We start from the raw sequence: 18,205 nt of genomic DNA on the forward strand, positions 1-18,205 counted from the left end.
GCATGCCTCATAATCAGAAAGTGGTTTTGGCACGTAAAAACCCAATAATTTTTTCATTTAATAACTTATTGTCCCTGGTGAAGGCAGCGACAGAATAGTGAATGTGTCCAATTTTATTCATGTCAGTCAACCAGTTAATCAAGCCAGAGGGGTCAACAAACTTTCCCTGCTTCATGTCTCTCATGTTTTTTGCTCACGCGCAGCCATGCCTTTCCACCTGTCTTGGCTGTCATCAGTTTGGGAAAGTGGATGATGCAAACTTGATATTTGGTTTGTCTTTTAAGCAAGGAACTCATGTGGGGACCGCTATTCTTCTCCTTGCTTGCTGCAGCCGGTGGACAACACAGTGGCGTGGCAACGATTCCTGCCGAACGGTGTGGTGGCCTTGCTGCCGGTGAGTCTCTTGCACTGTGGCTGGCACTATGGTTAGGGTTACAACATGACTGTTGCTTTGCGCATCACTCAAGAAACTTGTTTGCACATTCTTTGCAAGTGCCAAAGGGGTCACCCGGAAATTCCATAAAATGCCCTCTCCTACAGGACATTGTCTGCTCTTGGAGCAATATATGTAGGAGCCCGGGGTGACCCGAGAGCGTGCAGTGTGCATCTGGGTTGCACCTGGCATCCTTGTGTGACGGTGGCCTTGATTTCCTTGCTAGATTCCTTTGTGCACACCGTGAAGCACTGGTAGATGGGTATGTGCATAAGGCGTAGCGTGCATCGACAGTGGAAAAATAAACATTGAAATCTGACCGTGTATATCTACGTGACTGACCTCCCACACGTGCTCAGGATCCCTCAGTCATAGGTGGAATCATTTTTCATTGCGTGCATTTTTTACATTGTCGCAGTTTTCCTTGCCCATATCTTTTGCCACTGCACAATAAACTTCATTTATAAGTCAGCGTTCATGTTATCCATTTCTGTAATCTCAGTCCCATGTTTGCACCACAGGTGTAGCTGTGCCAGTGTGCGCAGCACCGCTGTGAAACAGTCAAGTTCAGTGGTGACAATTACGTGCAGATGCGTGCAAGAACAGTGTTGCTCACTGCTGTATTGAGTGCAGGGAGCTGGGAGTTATGCAAGGGTTAGGTACTTTTTGGGTTTAGGAGACAAATCCAGTTCATGATATTCATTGGTAAGACAATTTTGCCTCATTAAAACGAGTTTTAAATATGTACATGGATCTCTATGGGGATGTTACAAGGAATTTCACTTGCTTTGTTATATCCAATATTTTGTTTTATCCTGTATCATTGCAACGAGGTTAAGTTATAGTGGGCAGGCCATTGTTAAACACCAAACAAATGGCCTGTTTTACGCAGGTACGAAAGGTTTGTGTAGCTTCTATAAAAATTTGAATCACATGTTGTAGTGAGTGTTCTGTGATCAAAAGGTAATTGACAAGTTGTAACTACATATAGACTCTGAACCTGCCTTTTGCAGCTGGACTCGGAACATTCCTCGTTGGTGTGGACAGTGCGGTCAGACTTGGCAGACAAGCTGATGCAGCTGCCAGAGGACAGTTTTGTGGATGCCCTCAACAAGAGCCTTGTGAGTCATTAACTTGTTAAGTCTCTACATGGATTGGCTTGTTGTTACATTCTCATTCAAGCTCTTTCTTCATCCTCTCATCTGGCATTCACTAGTCGCTGGTTGACGTGAGTCACCAATGCCAGTCATCACTCGGTCGTAAGCAAGCTTCAACTCTTGATGCTTAACATTTTAACAGGCACCTCACCTCAGAAGTGCCATTACCTCAGGGGCTCCCACCTAAATGCGCGAAAATGGAGAAATCATTTGGATAGCAATCCACTGCACTGAATCTTATGAGGTCATTGCACTTAAGAAAAGAAGTTAAAATCGACTCCCTAGAGTCTGTACTGCATACTTTTGGCTCAAGCGATCAGGGCTTTTACAAAACGTTCTGAAAATTGCAAGATTGAGAAAGGAACTAACTAAATGATTAAGTTTGCTACTCTAACTCAGCAATAAAAAAAAAGTCATAGTTCTGTAAGCTCATTTGAGACATCTAAAGCAGACAGAATTGATGTGTTTTGCACTGCTTTGGATTACGCCACAATATGGTGAGTAGGTCTTTTGCAAAAGCTTCTAGACATTGTAGCAATTTAACGTGAGCTGTAAACTCGTGTTATGTTTGTCCACTTCAGATGCTTTAATGCACGCAGTTTACAGAACTGCAACATCTTTATTTGGTGCAAGTTATGCATTTACTATAAACTTTATGCCTCAGCTTCTTTTTAAACTTGACAGATATTTAGCAATTTTCATACAAGTATACAGCGCCAGATCAAAACTCTGCTTCCTTTAGTTGGTAGAATTCAGCTTTTCCTAAGTGAAACGAATTTAATTCATATTGATTGAGTGGTTGTGTGACAAGAAAATTTCTGCGTGTCACATTTATTCGAATAGCAAAATCAGTTAGCGCCAAAGTAAAGCCTCCTCTTAAAGGGAGTCTAAAGGCAAATACTAAGTCAACATTGACTGTTTAAATACCGCTCCAGAAACCTCACAATGGTTGTGTTGCACCAAGAAAAGACTTAGTTTATGAGAAAATTGTATCTGAAGGGTCCGAATACCTTTTTCGAAATTCAAATCTCCCGCCGCCCAACCAGGGGAGTGGTGATGTTGCATATGGCATCACTGCCCTTTGCTGCCGTCGGTGAGTAAAACGGTGCCCGAAAGACGGTGGCACTGAACCAAGACAGAGCGGCGGGTTCACCGCTACAGCTGCTTTTTGGCCAAATGGCGTAGACTGTTTGGCCATCCCACGACATCACATGGAAGTTGAATTCTCTGCTACTTGCAGTTTGTGCACGTTTTGTGAGCCAGCAAAACCAGCGCAGCACTACGTGATCAGGAAAGCATTGAAACGTGAAACTGTGGGCGGCGCAGAGTCAAGCGAAAACGAAACTTTTTGACTAACCGCGTTGTTGTCAACAGAAATCTCAATTAGTTCTTTTTTTCTAACCATGAAATGGAACTGGACAAGTAGCATTTTATTTCATCTTATAATACAATATGAGGATGTTTTTTGCAACAAGTAGTTGAGTACTAGTGACCGAATTTAATTGAGGAGTGCTTTCTTCATGGGACAAGTGCTTGAATGTCCCGGGGGAGTCTCTAATCATGACCTGCGTTTACCTCGATTTCTCGATTATTAAGGCTGTTCCACAATAATATTGAGGCCTTGGAGATTCTCTAGCACTAATCTATCACTTTAGCTTGACTTAGTATTTGCCTTTAGTGTCCCTTTAAGAGCTGTGCCTTTAAATATCCCTTGCCTTAGACATTCATCTTAGGCATTGGGGTTTCAGAATGATTGCAGAGTCCCTTTGCAGAGTCCCATATATTTGCTGCTGGCCAGATGTACACATTAAGCAATAGGAAGTACTTCACGTGAAATCACTGGCAGTATCTTTTTCTCAGTGAGCATATTTGTTGAATTCCCAGTTCAGTGCACATCTGCCCATAGTGAAACTTTCCATGAACATGCTTTTTTCCAATATAAAACCATCCGATGCTTTATTACCATTGAAGCTTTGAAAATTACCTTCTTTTTCTCAATTCACTGGTCATTTGAATAATAGATTTCATACATAACTACATTTTAGAGTTATGCTTCGCTTGCTTGCATTTTTGGGGAGAAAAGCTTGTAGAACATTGGTGCAGCAAAAAAGCTGAATTTCGTTGTTCTGCGAGCATGTAGTCTGGAATCAAGAAGGGCCTTCTGTGCTAGCTGAACTGTGCTGCAGGCCTTGTGCACCCGAGGGCAACATAATCCCGTTTTTTGTCTGTTTGTTTTCCCCATTGCTTGCGGTTCTCAAACTTTTGCCCCCGGCTGTACTTAATGTGCACTGTGTGCAGATTGCTTATTGCATGCCAAGGGTGGTAGGTATGCCACTTAGGCAACTGACGTCGTGCACCCAAACTTCAAGGTTGCAGTGTTGATGAGCCGAAGTTGTGTGGAGAAGGTCTTAGAGTGAGTGTGCCAGGGAAACGTGCAGCAGTGAACGAGGCAATTAGGGGCCATAACCATACAATGTCACACGATTTGAGTGCGCTGTCATGTTTGTGTGCAGCTATATACGTGTTGAGGAGTAAGCACACCAGTCTATTTCACAGAAAGTGCGTTCAGATTTGGGGCAACTTGTGAAGCCAGCTTTACGTGCATACACACAAATGCACAGGTACCGTATTTACTCGCATAATGATCACACTTGTAAAAAAAAATTGACGCAAATTCAGGGGTGCAATCATTACGCGGGTTAAATTTCCAGCAAAAAGAAAAAAAACATTTTCATCCCACATTTGCTGCAGAATAACAACAGGTCAACAAATAGGTGGCTGCTGCTGTATGTAGTGGGGGACACCAAAACAAAAATGACTGCCGGCGGAGCAAGCCGAACGCGCCGAATGTGATTTTTTTTCTTCACATGAGTACATTACATGCATTGATGCAGTTTCTTCCGTATCAGTAATGAATAATATTGTTAATATTGGCAAGTTTGCGGCAATAACGTAGCCATGTCCACTTTGAGGGGACAGAAACAGATGGGCGCGATTAGCTGCCAGTGACATAGGAACACATGGCGGGCATGCTGTAGAAACTGTGGCATTTGTCTTCATTACTATCCTAATACGGCACGCTTCTGCTAAGGGTGGGCGAATATCTTAGCTGTGTTACAAGCGTCCGCGTACGACTAGGGTACACTTCTAACGTATCAGTGTAAACGTGGCTGCTATCGTTGCTGCTCGCTATTTGTTTCGTGCCCACAAGCGCAGTTGAGAAGAATCAAAAGGCGCCTTTTTTGTTGTTGTTTACCACAACCATTATAAAGCCTACACTAATAAAGGCAAGTTTGGTTGTAGCTTTTCTTTTTTGTCATGGAAGTTCGGAAAGTGATAAAAAGAATGAAATGGGGCATCTGCTTAAGAATGTTTGGTGCATGCAGACCGCTTGGTTTGTCTTGAAGAGTCGTTCGCATAGCATTCGGCAGATGGTAAGCGGGATCATTATTAGCTAAACTTGGCACACGACATATCGCTGCAGCAAGTTCGGGGTGCAATCATTACATGGGAAATAAAAAAAAGCAACTTTTGATGACAAAATTCAGGGTTGCGATCATTACGCGATTGCGATCATTATGCGAGTAAATACGGTATATTGCTATACTTCGAGGTAGTTATGTAGTTATGCATTAGTCATACTGTTATAAATTGCAACAGATGATGAAAGCACTCAGCCTGAATAGTATTAGTGACATTTTAGATGTGGGCACGGCCCATTTCTAAAATTGAAAGTTTGTTACTATAAAAAGAACTGTTGGCATGCTGGACACTGATCGTCTCAAGCACAGCAAACCAACTCACTTCGTTGGGCACCAGAGTCTGGCAGGCATGCTTTACGGGCTCACTGCATGACCAATTCTTTGTGGACACTGCAACATGTGTGCCTTGTTGTAGGTACTGGCATCACACAACTGCTCTGCACGTTGCTCGGAGTGAGGTCCCTACAAGTAGCAGCGCCATTGAAAACTGCACCTTGTGTGAGTGGTAAATGCACTGTAAATGCACTGTAAATGCACTGTAAATGCACTCGCACATTCAGCTCAGGTGGTATGCTGTGGTCTGTGTTCGTGACGACACTGCAGGCTGAACAGTTTGAGGATCTTTGTTTAGTGTGCATAAAATTGATGTTTCTGTTAACCCAGTCTATCACAGAGGCTTGCTTATATAGGAAAGATGAGTAATAAAGAAAATAAGAATGCTCAAAAAGACTGAGGGAACATACGTGAGGAAAGTATAACTTTTTTTTAAAGGAGGTTCGAGGTGGTCAATACATGTAATGGCCCTGCTGCAATTGTTCCCTGAACTTCCTGCTGATCTCTGGAAAACGAATTCTGTGCTTCTTGGAACAGTGAAGCAACACTGTGACTTCTTTAGATCGCGCTGCTCTTTATGATCATTCATTTCTTCAGCATTTTCCAGACCACCTTAAAACTCAAGACACAGCAAGAAGCTGTAAGAAGCTGCACAGCAAGAAGCTGTTGTCGAGCTGGCAAAATATACCTGAAGTATGCTGAGTATTTGGCAAATACTCAACATGTTATAAGTACTAAGCAGTGCATCTGCTAAGCATTTAGTACATAGGATAAAGCTGCAGTGTCACTGCAGTCTGGAATCAGAAGCAATATGGTTGTGAGATAGATGGCAGGAAAGAGTAAGAGCTATTGACAGGTAAAGGAACAAAAAGCTTTGCAACACTAGTTATCTGTGGGATCTGCTATGCTTGGAAGTGTTAAGTCATGCGTCTTGTAGCAGATATTTGAGGTCCATTCAAGTTTGTCTAAAAGAATGTCTACTGTGGGCCTTTAACTCTTATTCTAGCCAAATGTGCTATTTTGACTTCCTTCTTCCTCTTCACTCTTTCTGAGCGTAGTGCCTAGCTCTTCACACCTTTGTTTGTTTAGCATAGTTCGCACCTGCTTAAGCACTATATTGTCACGCACATAAGTAAACACTATGATTTTTAACCAGTCCCTCTTATCATACATGCTGTCTTTGGTTGTTTGTTCAACTTCTTTTTTGCCACGTAGAATGTCACTTGGCCATTCTGAATAAAGTCTGGCCCTCCCCATGTTGTACTGCAAAACCCTTTAATGCGACAGCATTTAGGGCCCCGTGTCGCATAAAATCCGGTGTCGGTGTCTTGTTGGACGCCGTTTAGCGGAAAATCATTCCGAACCACAACCATACAGGCCCTGCGTGTGGCACAGTGGCATTGCTGAACTATTTGAATTCCTCAAAGTAAGATGCATCAGAAGAATCGTAAAGTACAACCTAAACACAACCTACAGACATGATAGTGTCGGATTGTAATTTGTATATACCAAAAGACATAATTCTGTTACGCACAAACTCAAACACAAACGCCTTTTCCAGCGTTTCTACCATTCATAGAGCAGTGCCATGCGCTCGGTTCCTTGCAACGACACCATCCAGATAGTGCTCACCTTCGTGCATAGCGTTCGCCAACAGCAATCGCCGGTAAACATTGCAGTTACATAAGGTGCAGTTGCCGGGAAGCGTGAGAAGCAGTCAGGGAACTTTGAATGCTATCGGGTGTTCCACTCTTAGAGGCAAAGCTTAAGCATCCTCCAAATTATGCATGGTTCCATGTCTGTTACTGGACATTTTGCGCTTCTCAAGCAGGACGTTCTTTGTGAAGAATAGAACCGCGATGACTTGCACTTCTCAAGGCATTGCCTTCTTCTAATGCCCTTAGTTATAAGAGGTGCACAAAGTCACACAGCAGCATAAACAAGGCCTCGTAAGCTATGTACCTCATAATATCAAAAAGGGGCTTCCCAGTTCCACTCGGGAAAGGAGGCCAGCTCTGCCTCTGCAATTTCAGCAACAGACTGGTTTGGAAGGAAGCTTCAGTTGCAGTGTGTTTTGTTGAAATAGTGACTTCTTTTTTCTGTCCACAACTTTTCTGTCCTTTGCAAATGGAATTTGAGCATGCACAGTGGCTTGCAATTATGGTTAGCTGCACATTGTCATTTTAGTCAATCTTTCTTTTTTTTTATTGTTTCTTTGTCAGCATTCTATGCATGTACCCAATTACATACGGCAACACTAGTCATTGTTTAAGCCAACAATGCATCAAATGTGCATGTTACAGATGCCATTGCAGCAACTGCAACTAACGTGCGAGCTGTATTGTCTGCTTCCTGTGCCACCGCACAGAACTTACTATTTTCTTGGCGTACTATTTGCATGTTGTGATGCCTAAACACAAACCTGATGTGCCAACAGCATTTGTTTTTCATCTCATCTGCTACAGTGGGGTGAAGGCAGGCAAATGCCCCTGGTCAACACAGCCCTCTCCACAGTTGCGTCACTACTTGAAAGGTTCGGTGCCGGTAAGTGACTCAGCAATAAAGAAGCTGCAAAATGCAGCGGCTCGCATTGCCAGCCTAAACGCCGACTGGAACACAATTTCGAACAGCGCTTAAAGCCTAGTTTCATATAACACAAATATAAGGCAGCCTCCATGCAAAATCTTGCGTTTTAAACACGTGTGGATGCCTCACGAAAAGCTCGCAGAAGGAAATGTTTTTCATACCCACATAAAAAAGAAGTAGTGCCATTACCGCTGACTGGAAGTGGCGCACAGCCTCCGAGATTGGGCACCACCTGCAGTGCTCTTTGGGCGGGGGTGGGGTATCTCTGAGGCGGCATGCAAGGATTTGCATCATACCCGCTAACCACCAGGTACACGCATTGTCTGTTTAGATGCTATTTAGAGGGCCCCTGATACGAAAATTAGGCATTTTACAGCATAACAACTTTGCCAAGATTGCTTCAACAGTATATAACACTCATGTATAACCAATTAAACCAAAGTGGGATTTTGTTGCTATTGGCCTTTATTGAGTCGCAAGAAGTGAGTCGTATGAGGTGCGTGCAGTCATGTGCTACAGTTGAGTTCGGTTTATTGGACCTTGACATGACTGATGGAATTGACCGTGTTATGCTGAGATTTGAATTAAAAGAAGAAGCAGAATAAATGCCCACACACACTGCTGCTTCATTTGGCAGTGTTCTTACACAGTGCTAACACCCCTGAATCCAATGAGCACCTAACTTTTTGTGAGTTCATAGTAGAAAAAGTATACGTACAAATTTAACGTACAGCTGATTTTATAGAAACGGAAAATATAGCATGCCTCTGATTATGGCAATTGTAATAAGGTGTAATTGCAGAGTTTACCTTCACAGATCAGAAATTTATTTGCACTTGATGCTTGCATCGTTAATCTCGGCTTTTGATTGCCGTTTAGGGACTACAGCACATCTTCCTCCTTCTGGTTCAGTGCGTTTGATGTTCCACATTTCTCGACCCACTGTATTACAATCGCAAAGCCTAGACTAACCACTTTGCCAGCTTGTCCTGTGATGTGTGCAAGTCTAGAGTGCTGAAGACACGTGGCATTACTTTGTTACTGCTAGCTAAGCACATAAAATAACTTATTCTTTGAATTAGCTGAAAAGCACAAAAGTGCCCCGTGGCCATTGCCATCCTATTTGAAAACTTTTCCGGCTGCCACCCTCTGATGACAATGGCAGTAACACTGGCTCCGATGGTAGGTGGTTGCTGATGCTGCAAATGTGGTTTCGTATGTGACGGTAATGTACAGGCAACCTCCTGACCAATATTCTTCTAAAAAGTATGCATGCTAATAGCTGGTAAATGGAGTAACAATTCATTCCAACCTGCCATTTGTGCTTGAAAATTGTACTAGGGCAGGCTGAAAATCAGCATTTTTGGCTGGAGACAACATGTCTTCAATGCACTCTCCCTCTCCTAGCCCTGGAAAGACAAACGCTGCTGCCATTCAGGTCAGCAGGTGCATGCGCGGTAACCAGTCAAGTTTAAGTTATTCGACAAGGTCCAATTTCAGAATCAAAATAATAAAAGTTTTGGTCCATAGAATATGTATGGGCACCAGCTGGGATCTTAGGTCAAGATCGAATTAACACAAATATACTGCATTTTTGACTTATCCCTGTGTTGCATGGACACTTCTCACTGGTTTTGCATCAAGCTTTCAAGACTGTCAAAGCCTGTTGGGCTTGAGTGAGTTATGTAACTGCTAAACAGCAACTTTGATAGTTTTTGCAAGATTTACATAATCTGTTAATACTACACATGTGCTGCCACCATCAGCAGTGACAGTTCTGTAGGCCCAGAACTAACCAGCTCTAATAATTATTCTAAAAAAGCAAGATATGCGCTTTAGTCTTTACAATAATGTGAGATAGTGCACAAGTATGTTTTTACTACAGTCATGCATCTCGTATGGGGATGTTTTTAAAGGGAGTAGATTTCTTTGCCTCTTTCGGTCATTTTCGTGGTTGGTTGGTGGTCAGACTCTGCAAAGAAAATGTTCATTCATTTACTCGCTCACTTATTCATTTGCTTGTTTGTTCATTCGCTCGCTCAGTCATTCCTTTGTTTTTGGCTATTCACTTACACTGACAATCAATGTCAATGGTTTGTGCACAATTTTTTCTGCACAAATGCAGAACGCTGTCCTGGCTCTGCCACCAAGCTAGGACAGCGTTTTGCTCTCCTTTGCTGGCAGGAGTGTTTTGCACACTTGCGCTATAAGCTCACTAATCTTGCTGCTAAGATGCTGTGTGTATGCACAGGTCTGAACGGATTGGACAGTAAATGTCAAGCTAACATTATATAATGTTTCACTGGGTGCTGATGACTAATGCCGATGGTTACCTGTCGGTCTTGCCTCATGTACCATTGAGGTGCAATGCCTCCAATGCAAATCACTAGCGGCGCTCCATCACGGCAGCGTTGTGGGACGTCTGGTAGCTTACAGGGCACCCTTCCTTCTGCCCAGCAGGAGGGAGTTTTCTTGCGTGCTACGTCATGCCAACATGTCGCACCAGTCTATAGTTCGAACGCCACCTGAGGAATTCAAGGCAAAGCTAATCATTGCCATTGCTGTCGGTGCCCTTCGGGCAAAACTGCTTTTTTTTTTTTTTTGTCGCTGAGAATGAAATGTACATTGATTAAACTTTCAGAGATAAATGCTTTATAGATAAACAGCCAAATGCATTAAATTTAGACTACTTGAATTAATTCATGGCATTATTTGTGCCCGAACATGAGGCATTTTGCCCTTTTTTTTTGACAATAAGACCTCACCTTCATCAAAGCTAGTGATCCATTGAGTTCAGCAGCTGCTTAAACAAAATAATTTAGCCGATGTAGTTGAAAGAGCTCAGTAAAACAATTCAATAAATAAAACACTTCATAAATTAAAATAGCTCCAAAAGCTTTCCAAATTCACTGCAGTAATTTGCCTTGAAGCACCCCGTAGGATAAGTAATGCCCCCTGACGGGCTTGAGTATGAATATGTGATGCCTTTTCTATTAACTGTAGCATAATGAAGTGTGCCCACGAGATATTGCATTTTTGCTTATTTTCTTTACATTGGTTCTATCTTTACCATAGTATTCAAAGGGTAATGGTGCACAGAAAAAAAAAATTCTGTGAAAAGTAATTTAGGTGCACAAAAGCCTGGCCAAATTAGTTTCTCTCTTCTTTTGGTGAAGTGAATCTTGGTAAAGCAATTCTTGGTAACGCAAGTTTTCTTTTTTATTTTATTTTCTTAGAAGAAAGTGCGGGTGGTCAAGTTCGCTTTCTGAGGTGTTTGGCACGGATTGATCCAAATATTGCTGGGCAGATACAAACAGCGTGTGTAGTGATGTCTCTAAAGAAACAATACAATGTGTGTTTTGTCTCTATGTACATGGGTAATGTTTTGTGCTGTGGCATTCATGAGTTACCTCGCTTTGCATCCACCCTGCTTTCTTTTCTTTGACTAGCGCCCCCTGCCTGCAGTGATGCGCCAATGCGCATCCTCTCACTAGTGCCAGCAAGCCGTGCCACCTTCCCTTTGGGCCTGAGTTATGCTGCCCACTATGTGCTACCCCGAGTAGCCCTCATCGGGTAAGTTGTGCTTAACTTGGTCTCTACAGCCTGATGCTGAAAGCCCACGCATGTTGGGTCTCACTTCAGACAGTGTTTATGAGCTAGGCAAGAGGCTCATCAAGTTCGTTTGTTCTTGGTGCCTTGCTCTGACAGGGCGTGATTTAAAAGAAAAGGAAAAGACATGCAGGCAGGCACACCTAACGTCAAACTAGTGACCTTGCTATTTCAAGTCATACATTGCAACCACTACGGCATGGCAAATTTGCACAAATAAGCAGATACTAGTAGTACTTGTACCGGGCAATGACATACATGACTTGCCATCTGTCATCGAGCAATAAATAGGTAAACAGTTACACATGAGTGAAAAGAGGTCACCGGCAAGGAGCAAATTAATGTACACATGACAGTACGACAAAGTTGATTGAGGTATGGTGCCTTCGGTATTGGTGCACATGCTCTGTAGCGCTGTTCCTTTACTTCACTGGTGTTTGCATTGCATTGCATGTGTTAGCCTATGACAGTCACAGGTACATGAAGCAATTGTGCAACAAAGATGCAGTGCCAGCCCCCATCTGCAAACATGGCTAGGTTATAATCTTCTCGTTAAAACTGGCCATTTTAGGCTCCTTTCTCGCCATCTGCACTGACAAAACGATTTTGGGGGGCATTTAGAGTGCATTTTCAGCTAAACTGTAATGACATAGCATAGATTAACCACTGCAGGTGCTGAAACAGGCGGTTTCCTAAAATCCTATTTGCAGTTTTCATGATCTCATCCCTGCGTCCCCCTGAAGAAATATCTGTGGGATTTCTACGTCATCATAATGCTCTGCAACAAACTTCTACCACATATCAGCACAATGCTAAAGACAAGAAAGGCTTGGTAGCAGTAAGAAAATCTCTACTACATGCATTAATGGCTCCTGCTGAAAAGGTTAGGGCAGCAGAAGATGTAGATATCGTAATTCAAATAGAGGCTGCCTTTCGTGAAAGTGTGTTTTTTTTTATCATGATTTTATAAAGCACCTAAAACAAACATACAGCAATAAGCTGAAAAATAAGAAGGTGTTAGAGAACTTGGTAAAGGGGGCACGGCACAAAGGTGGGCTTTAAGCCACTTTGAATAACCAAGGATTGGAATGTTGGACATCCTTTGATACACATTTGTACCATGTTTCTAAAACACTGTGCAGCGAGTTATATATAGTATATAGTATATAGCATCACAGCTGCCCTTGAAAGTTACATTTTGAATTTTTAATGTTTGCACTAAGTTTTTGTTGTATTTTCATGTTCATTGACTGTCTTTTGATCACTTCACGACAGAAAAATTGTGCCGCATTATCACTCATGCACGTTTGAAAGTCAGGAAACTAAGTTTTCAGGATGCACTGTACGATTGCAGCTTTTACCACCAATTGTCTACAAGTGGACGTAGCGCAACAAACCACACGCGACTTCATGCCATATCAGCCAATCCATGCGGCATTATGTTTTTATCTAAGGAATAAAGCATATGCTAGCATAGGCTGTATAAGCAAGTGTCTGGTGTTTCAGCAGCACTTGTAAGAGCACCTATTCGTAGTTCAAAAATGTGGCTTGCTTAAAACCTCAGAAAGTTAATGGTGGAGCTGGATGAGTTAATTAATCACGCTTATGAGGAAATTAGTGCTACTGTCATGCAAAGCACTTGAGACCTGCTTTTTAATCTCTTAATCATTTATGCAGTGATGCTGCCCATCGAGTGCACCCAATGGCAGGTCAGGGTGCGAACCTTGGCTTTGGTGATGCCCAGGAACTGGCCCAGCTCTTGGTTGAGTCTGTGTGGAATGGAATGCCAATAGGTGAGCTATTGATGCGTTTGTTGATCTCTAGCTATTAACCTTGCCTTATTTTCACATGTACTGTACTTGTTTGTGTAAAACACACACTTTTTTTTTTTAATGCGTGTGGGCCTTACACAAGGCTGGCGTATGGCTACTCACTGAAGCCTCCAACCGCCTTGAGGCTGCTATGCAAATAAATACGACCACTGGCAGCCGACTGCGAACCCAGTTACAGTGTTGTCAACCTGTTTTTCAAAAGCAGGCTAATGCTATCTTGTATCGGCTTGTGGGAATTAGCCAGCATGTGAGTATGTGTGTGACACTTAGTGAAACTTCTTTTTTTTTTTATTTTCACTCTCCAAAGCGACGTGTTGGCCTTACACAAGTAAATACTAGGGCTGTGTGAATACTTGAATATCACCAAATGTAATCGAATAGAGAATGTAAGTAATTCGATTCCAGAGTCGAATATTTACTATTAGATTTTTTGAATATTCAATATACAGGGAACTCTTGTTAAGATGAACTCGGTTAAGCCAAATTTTTGCAGATAATGAACAGCATGGGATCGTTTGTTTGGTTTTACATTGACTCAATGCAAAAAAAATCCGCCTAGGACGAACCACCTGAGACGTGCTCTTCGGTTAAGAAAAACATTCGGAGTGACCACCACCGCTACCGATCCTGCATGCTAGGGTGCCTCGATGCACTGTACCTGGGGGTGTGCGCATCGACGCACCCTACTGGAGGCCTGCAGCACACATCGCCTGTGTACAGCAGCAAAAGCAAGAGGAGGAAACGAAAAAGAGACAGTGACGTTTCACTTTGTGAATGCGGGTGATGGGCAAGTGTATGGGTGCTTTAGCACACACGAAGCTATCAACCCTCAGTGTGCCTAAACTGTCCGCGTCGCAGGGCTTACATGGGCGCACCATATGTAGCAGCCGCCAGAGCAGAACGCCTCTTTCATTTGCTTATTAACTAAATTGACAAGAACGGAGTCAGCATGCACGGGCAAACATGAACACATCACACTCTATGATCGCGGACGCTCGCTGTCAAAACGCTGGCGTGAGGAATTGCGGCATCATCAGTGAGCAAAGTGACCTTTGTACTGTCTATCGCTTCAATGTAAACTGTGCAACAAGAACACAGCGCATGCAAAGCTATGAGCCATCAGCCCACCTAGACTGTGCCCCTAAAGCAGATCGCTTTCAAGATAAAGCCCGTGCAACCGTGCACTGCCCAAGCACAACGCCCTCCTCCCTCCCCTTCCCTCCCCGGTGCCACGCGCGCGATGGAAGATGGCGCACTCCCTCCCCCCTTTCCTCCTTTTCACACATGAGATTGAGCTGCTATCATCGGCTCACCATCACACACTTTCACTTGCACACACAGTGTACGGCACATGGGGACGATGTCATCACAAGACGAACCCAATACATCCGTCTCGCAAGCAAAACATGTAGCAACTGCCAGAGGAGGTCAACCCAGCTTGCCTCTGCCTACCTTCCTCCTCCGTGATGCTTCGCCTTGTTTGTCCTTCCCCACTTTGCTCAAGATTACCTAGACTTTCCTCTAGGTTGTGTGGCTTTGCCCTGCGCTCAGCACACTCCTTCGTACTTACGCTTGCTTGGAGCCTGCACCGACAATCTGTGAGGTGGCAAATGCCTACTTGAACTCCCAGGTGAACTTTTTCTAGCAGCACGAATGCACAGAAGTATTTTTAAGGTCATTAGGTGAGATGACGTCATTTGTGGCTGCTCGCCAATTTGCACAGAAGTGCCAAACGACCATCACGAACTGAATGAAACCAAGCAAGAGTACCACTTGAAGGCAGTTTTCTATCAAGTTCAGCTAAATGAATAATTGTTATGTCATTTTTCCCCCTTGTAAGTCTACTTCATTTGCTGTTTTGAAGTAAGATATCTGGATGCACTTGGTCATGTTGCCAATTATTCTTCTTATAAGATTAACGAATTTTCATGGCCCCTTTGAGTTTGTCTTAAAGGGAGTCTACGGCATTCTGTGTAGAGATGTGCACAGGGCCACATGTCGCATGCGCCACAGAGCCTATCACGCTCGATGCCACCCAAGCAAGCATTTCCCTCTGTTTTCGCCGCGAAAAGTCCGCCAAGTGCGTAGCAGACAGGCTGTCTCGGATGACTCAATAACTATGCTGCTGCGTTAAGCACAGCAGAAAGGCGACGTTGACAGGTGAATGTCAGAAATTGACCACGTTGGACCAGTGAAAGAAATGCCGGTGGGAAGCACAGCGTATTCGTGTGTACCAGGCACGCACTACCAACTCTGCCTCGTATTCATCAGTTACCGGTCTGCCAAATGCACTTCCAAGCAGGGCCAAAATGCTCCTGCCTTTGAAGAAGCCGCTCGGCAACAGGATGCTGCATGCCAAGTAAAACTGTGAGAAAGCCGCCGACCCGCAAATAGTGTGCCTTTTCCAGTTGCAGACTGCAAGTTTGTGAAGCGATTTATGGACAACCCTTTCGGCTTCACTTGTACAGTTTGCGAACGCCTGTGGTTTCTGGCAAATTTGTGCAGTGCTCTGGTGTGTGCAATGCAGTGTCTCTGGGAAATGTTTACCGTCAACAAGTCATTTGGCAACGTTCACTTGTGTACCAATTGTCGTGTATCCCTGTTCAGTGGTAGGGTGCCTGTGATGTCTACTTGCAACGGCTTCATATACCCCGAACACCCTACCCATCTCTTGCCTCTCTATGGTATCGCCAAGTGCCTTATATTACTCAGAGTGCTGTTTACGTAGACAGGACACCTGCGAAACACCTTTGGCAACCCCAGTATAATAGACCAGGCTGTTAACGGGCCGGTTGACGTTAAGACAGTGGTGGAGTCACTGCCAAGGCACTTGGAGGATGAACAAGCCATCAATGTGCACATCGATGCACATCAAAGTAAACTTATGGTCTTGTATTTCTAAACAACCAGCAAAGCTGCAACTCCTTCTGTGAAGATACATTTCACTTTCGTGTTATGACCAATACCTATGAAAGAGAGATCAACCAGTCTTTCTTTCTTTTTTTTTAATACGACTGTTTCGTCATTTTAGATTGTAATTTCACCGATTTTGCATTGTTTGTGTCTTCATAAAACTAACCCATGCCTGAGACGCATTCTACCATGTTCACCAGATTTTGTCAGAACAAAGAAATTAACAGCTTGCCGTTGCTAAAATGTGCGTGAAAGACTCACCCATCATTCAAACTTGCATTAGCCAATAGAAGTGCTGCCTGTGTCCGTGTGGCAGCAGTAATGAATTACGACGCATTTAATTTTTGTTCACTGCTTTTGCTTTATTTCTGTATGGTGAAATACGGTGATGTGATTATTTGAAGGTAAGACTTCTCCTCTTTAATATGGTTTCAAAATGACAGCACTGCAGAAAGTTGTAGAAACGTCCAATTTTCTCAACTTCTACACCTCTCTTTCTTGTATTTCCCCAAGGGATAAAGGAACCCTGGCAATCTCGAAAAAAAATAAGAATTGGAAATTTCGGCAGGTCAACCGGAGCAGTGGGTGGTAAATGCGGTGTGGTAGGCAGTAAACCCATGCGGTGTGGTAGGCAGTAAGCCCATGCTGTGGGTGGGAAACCGGAGCAGTGGACAGTAAACCTTAGCGCTGGGCAGCATTCTCATTGCCGCGCACCGTGGGGAGAACCATGGAACTCGTATAACAGACTCGTACTTGACACTTGTAGGAATGACGCCTCCTCTTTGGCTGTTTCACAACTTGCCTGTGAATGAAAAAGTTTGTGCCACAAATTGTGCTTTATTTGTAATTATGCATACAGATGGTTCTTCCCAAGATGTATGAGATCGCTGTATGAGTTCACTTATGCTTGTTGACTTGTGCAGTGAGCTTCGACACGCTTTTGCGCTACGAGACACTGCGTCAGCGGCACACCGTGCCCTTCCTGCTGGCCATCGAGGCTCTGGTCGGGCTCTATCGTTTCAACTTGCTGCCTGTGGTGGCAGCCCGCAGTGTGGGGCTGCAGCTCATCGACGCCTGGGTTGGTCTCAAGGTGCGTGCACCGCCGGTCAGCTGACACGTTTGCCGCTCCATTTGCTCACACTTCCCCTAATGCCCGTGCGAATCTGAACCTGTAAAAGTCTGACTGGATCCGAGTGAGCGGGGATGCGTAAAAGCTTCACAAGATCCTAATGACTCAGGCTTGTGGGCACCAAATGCAAAAGTGGCTACGAATTCTCCAGGGGCAGCCAAAATGACTCTGTGGTCGCCTCGGGCACTCTCATTTTTGTGCCGGTGATTGACGTGCCACCACCTAATGGTACAATCAAAATAAGCATAATCACCGAAAAGAAGAAATACTTTGCGAAAGCTTTTCAGCAATATAAGGGAAGCACCAGGCAGGAAACTGGAAGTGGGCTTCACCCCAAACTTCCTGTGACTGGAATTTGTACTGACAGCTCCGTCATATGTGAACCATTGGTGTAAGTTTCATTTGCTTTATGTCACATGTGTGAAATCAGTGCAGCTGGAGAGCTTGCATTGGTCTGTCTCCTTTCACTGTGCTTTCAAAAGAAAGCAAGTTGCGTGCCAGCCTTCTTATTCCTTGTCCTGTGTTCCTGCTCTAAATCAAGAAATGACGCTTGCTGCCTGTCAGTCAGCGTTGACCGAAGGCCTTTAGCCAGACACTTCCTACTCAATACCGAAAGTCAGCAAGGAAAAAAAAATGGTTTTCTGTTATACTGCCTGTAGGCAATGCTCGTCCTTAAAGGGTTAATATAAGCTCTGGCGAGAGAATAATGTAATGTAGCATAGGGGCACCGT

The 18,205-nt window shown here is 43.8% G+C and overlaps 1 protein-coding gene across 2 annotated transcripts in view; it reads left to right on the forward strand.

Annotated features, from left to right (window-relative positions):
- Positions 1–18,205, forward strand: part of Coq6 (ubiquinone biosynthesis protein COQ6, mitochondrial) — a 39,416-nt gene that overhangs the window by 12,425 nt on the left and 8,786 nt on the right. For both annotated transcript variants that reach the window (XM_075698736.1, XM_075698737.1), the window contains exons 7-12: positions 332–394; positions 1,447–1,554; positions 7,871–7,949; positions 11,441–11,564; positions 13,278–13,393; positions 17,269–17,435. In XM_075698736.1, the coding sequence (XP_075554851.1) occupies positions 332–394; positions 1,447–1,554; positions 7,871–7,949; positions 11,441–11,564; positions 13,278–13,393; positions 17,269–17,435 (657 nt within the window). The remainder of the gene's footprint in view (positions 1–331; positions 395–1,446; positions 1,555–7,870; positions 7,950–11,440; positions 11,565–13,277; positions 13,394–17,268; positions 17,436–18,205) is intronic.

The sequence above is a fragment of the Dermacentor variabilis genome, chromosome 7 (assembly GCF_050947875.1).
Source record: "Dermacentor variabilis isolate Ectoservices chromosome 7, ASM5094787v1, whole genome shotgun sequence".
Classification (NCBI taxonomy): domain Eukaryota; kingdom Metazoa; phylum Arthropoda; class Arachnida; order Ixodida; family Ixodidae; genus Dermacentor; species Dermacentor variabilis.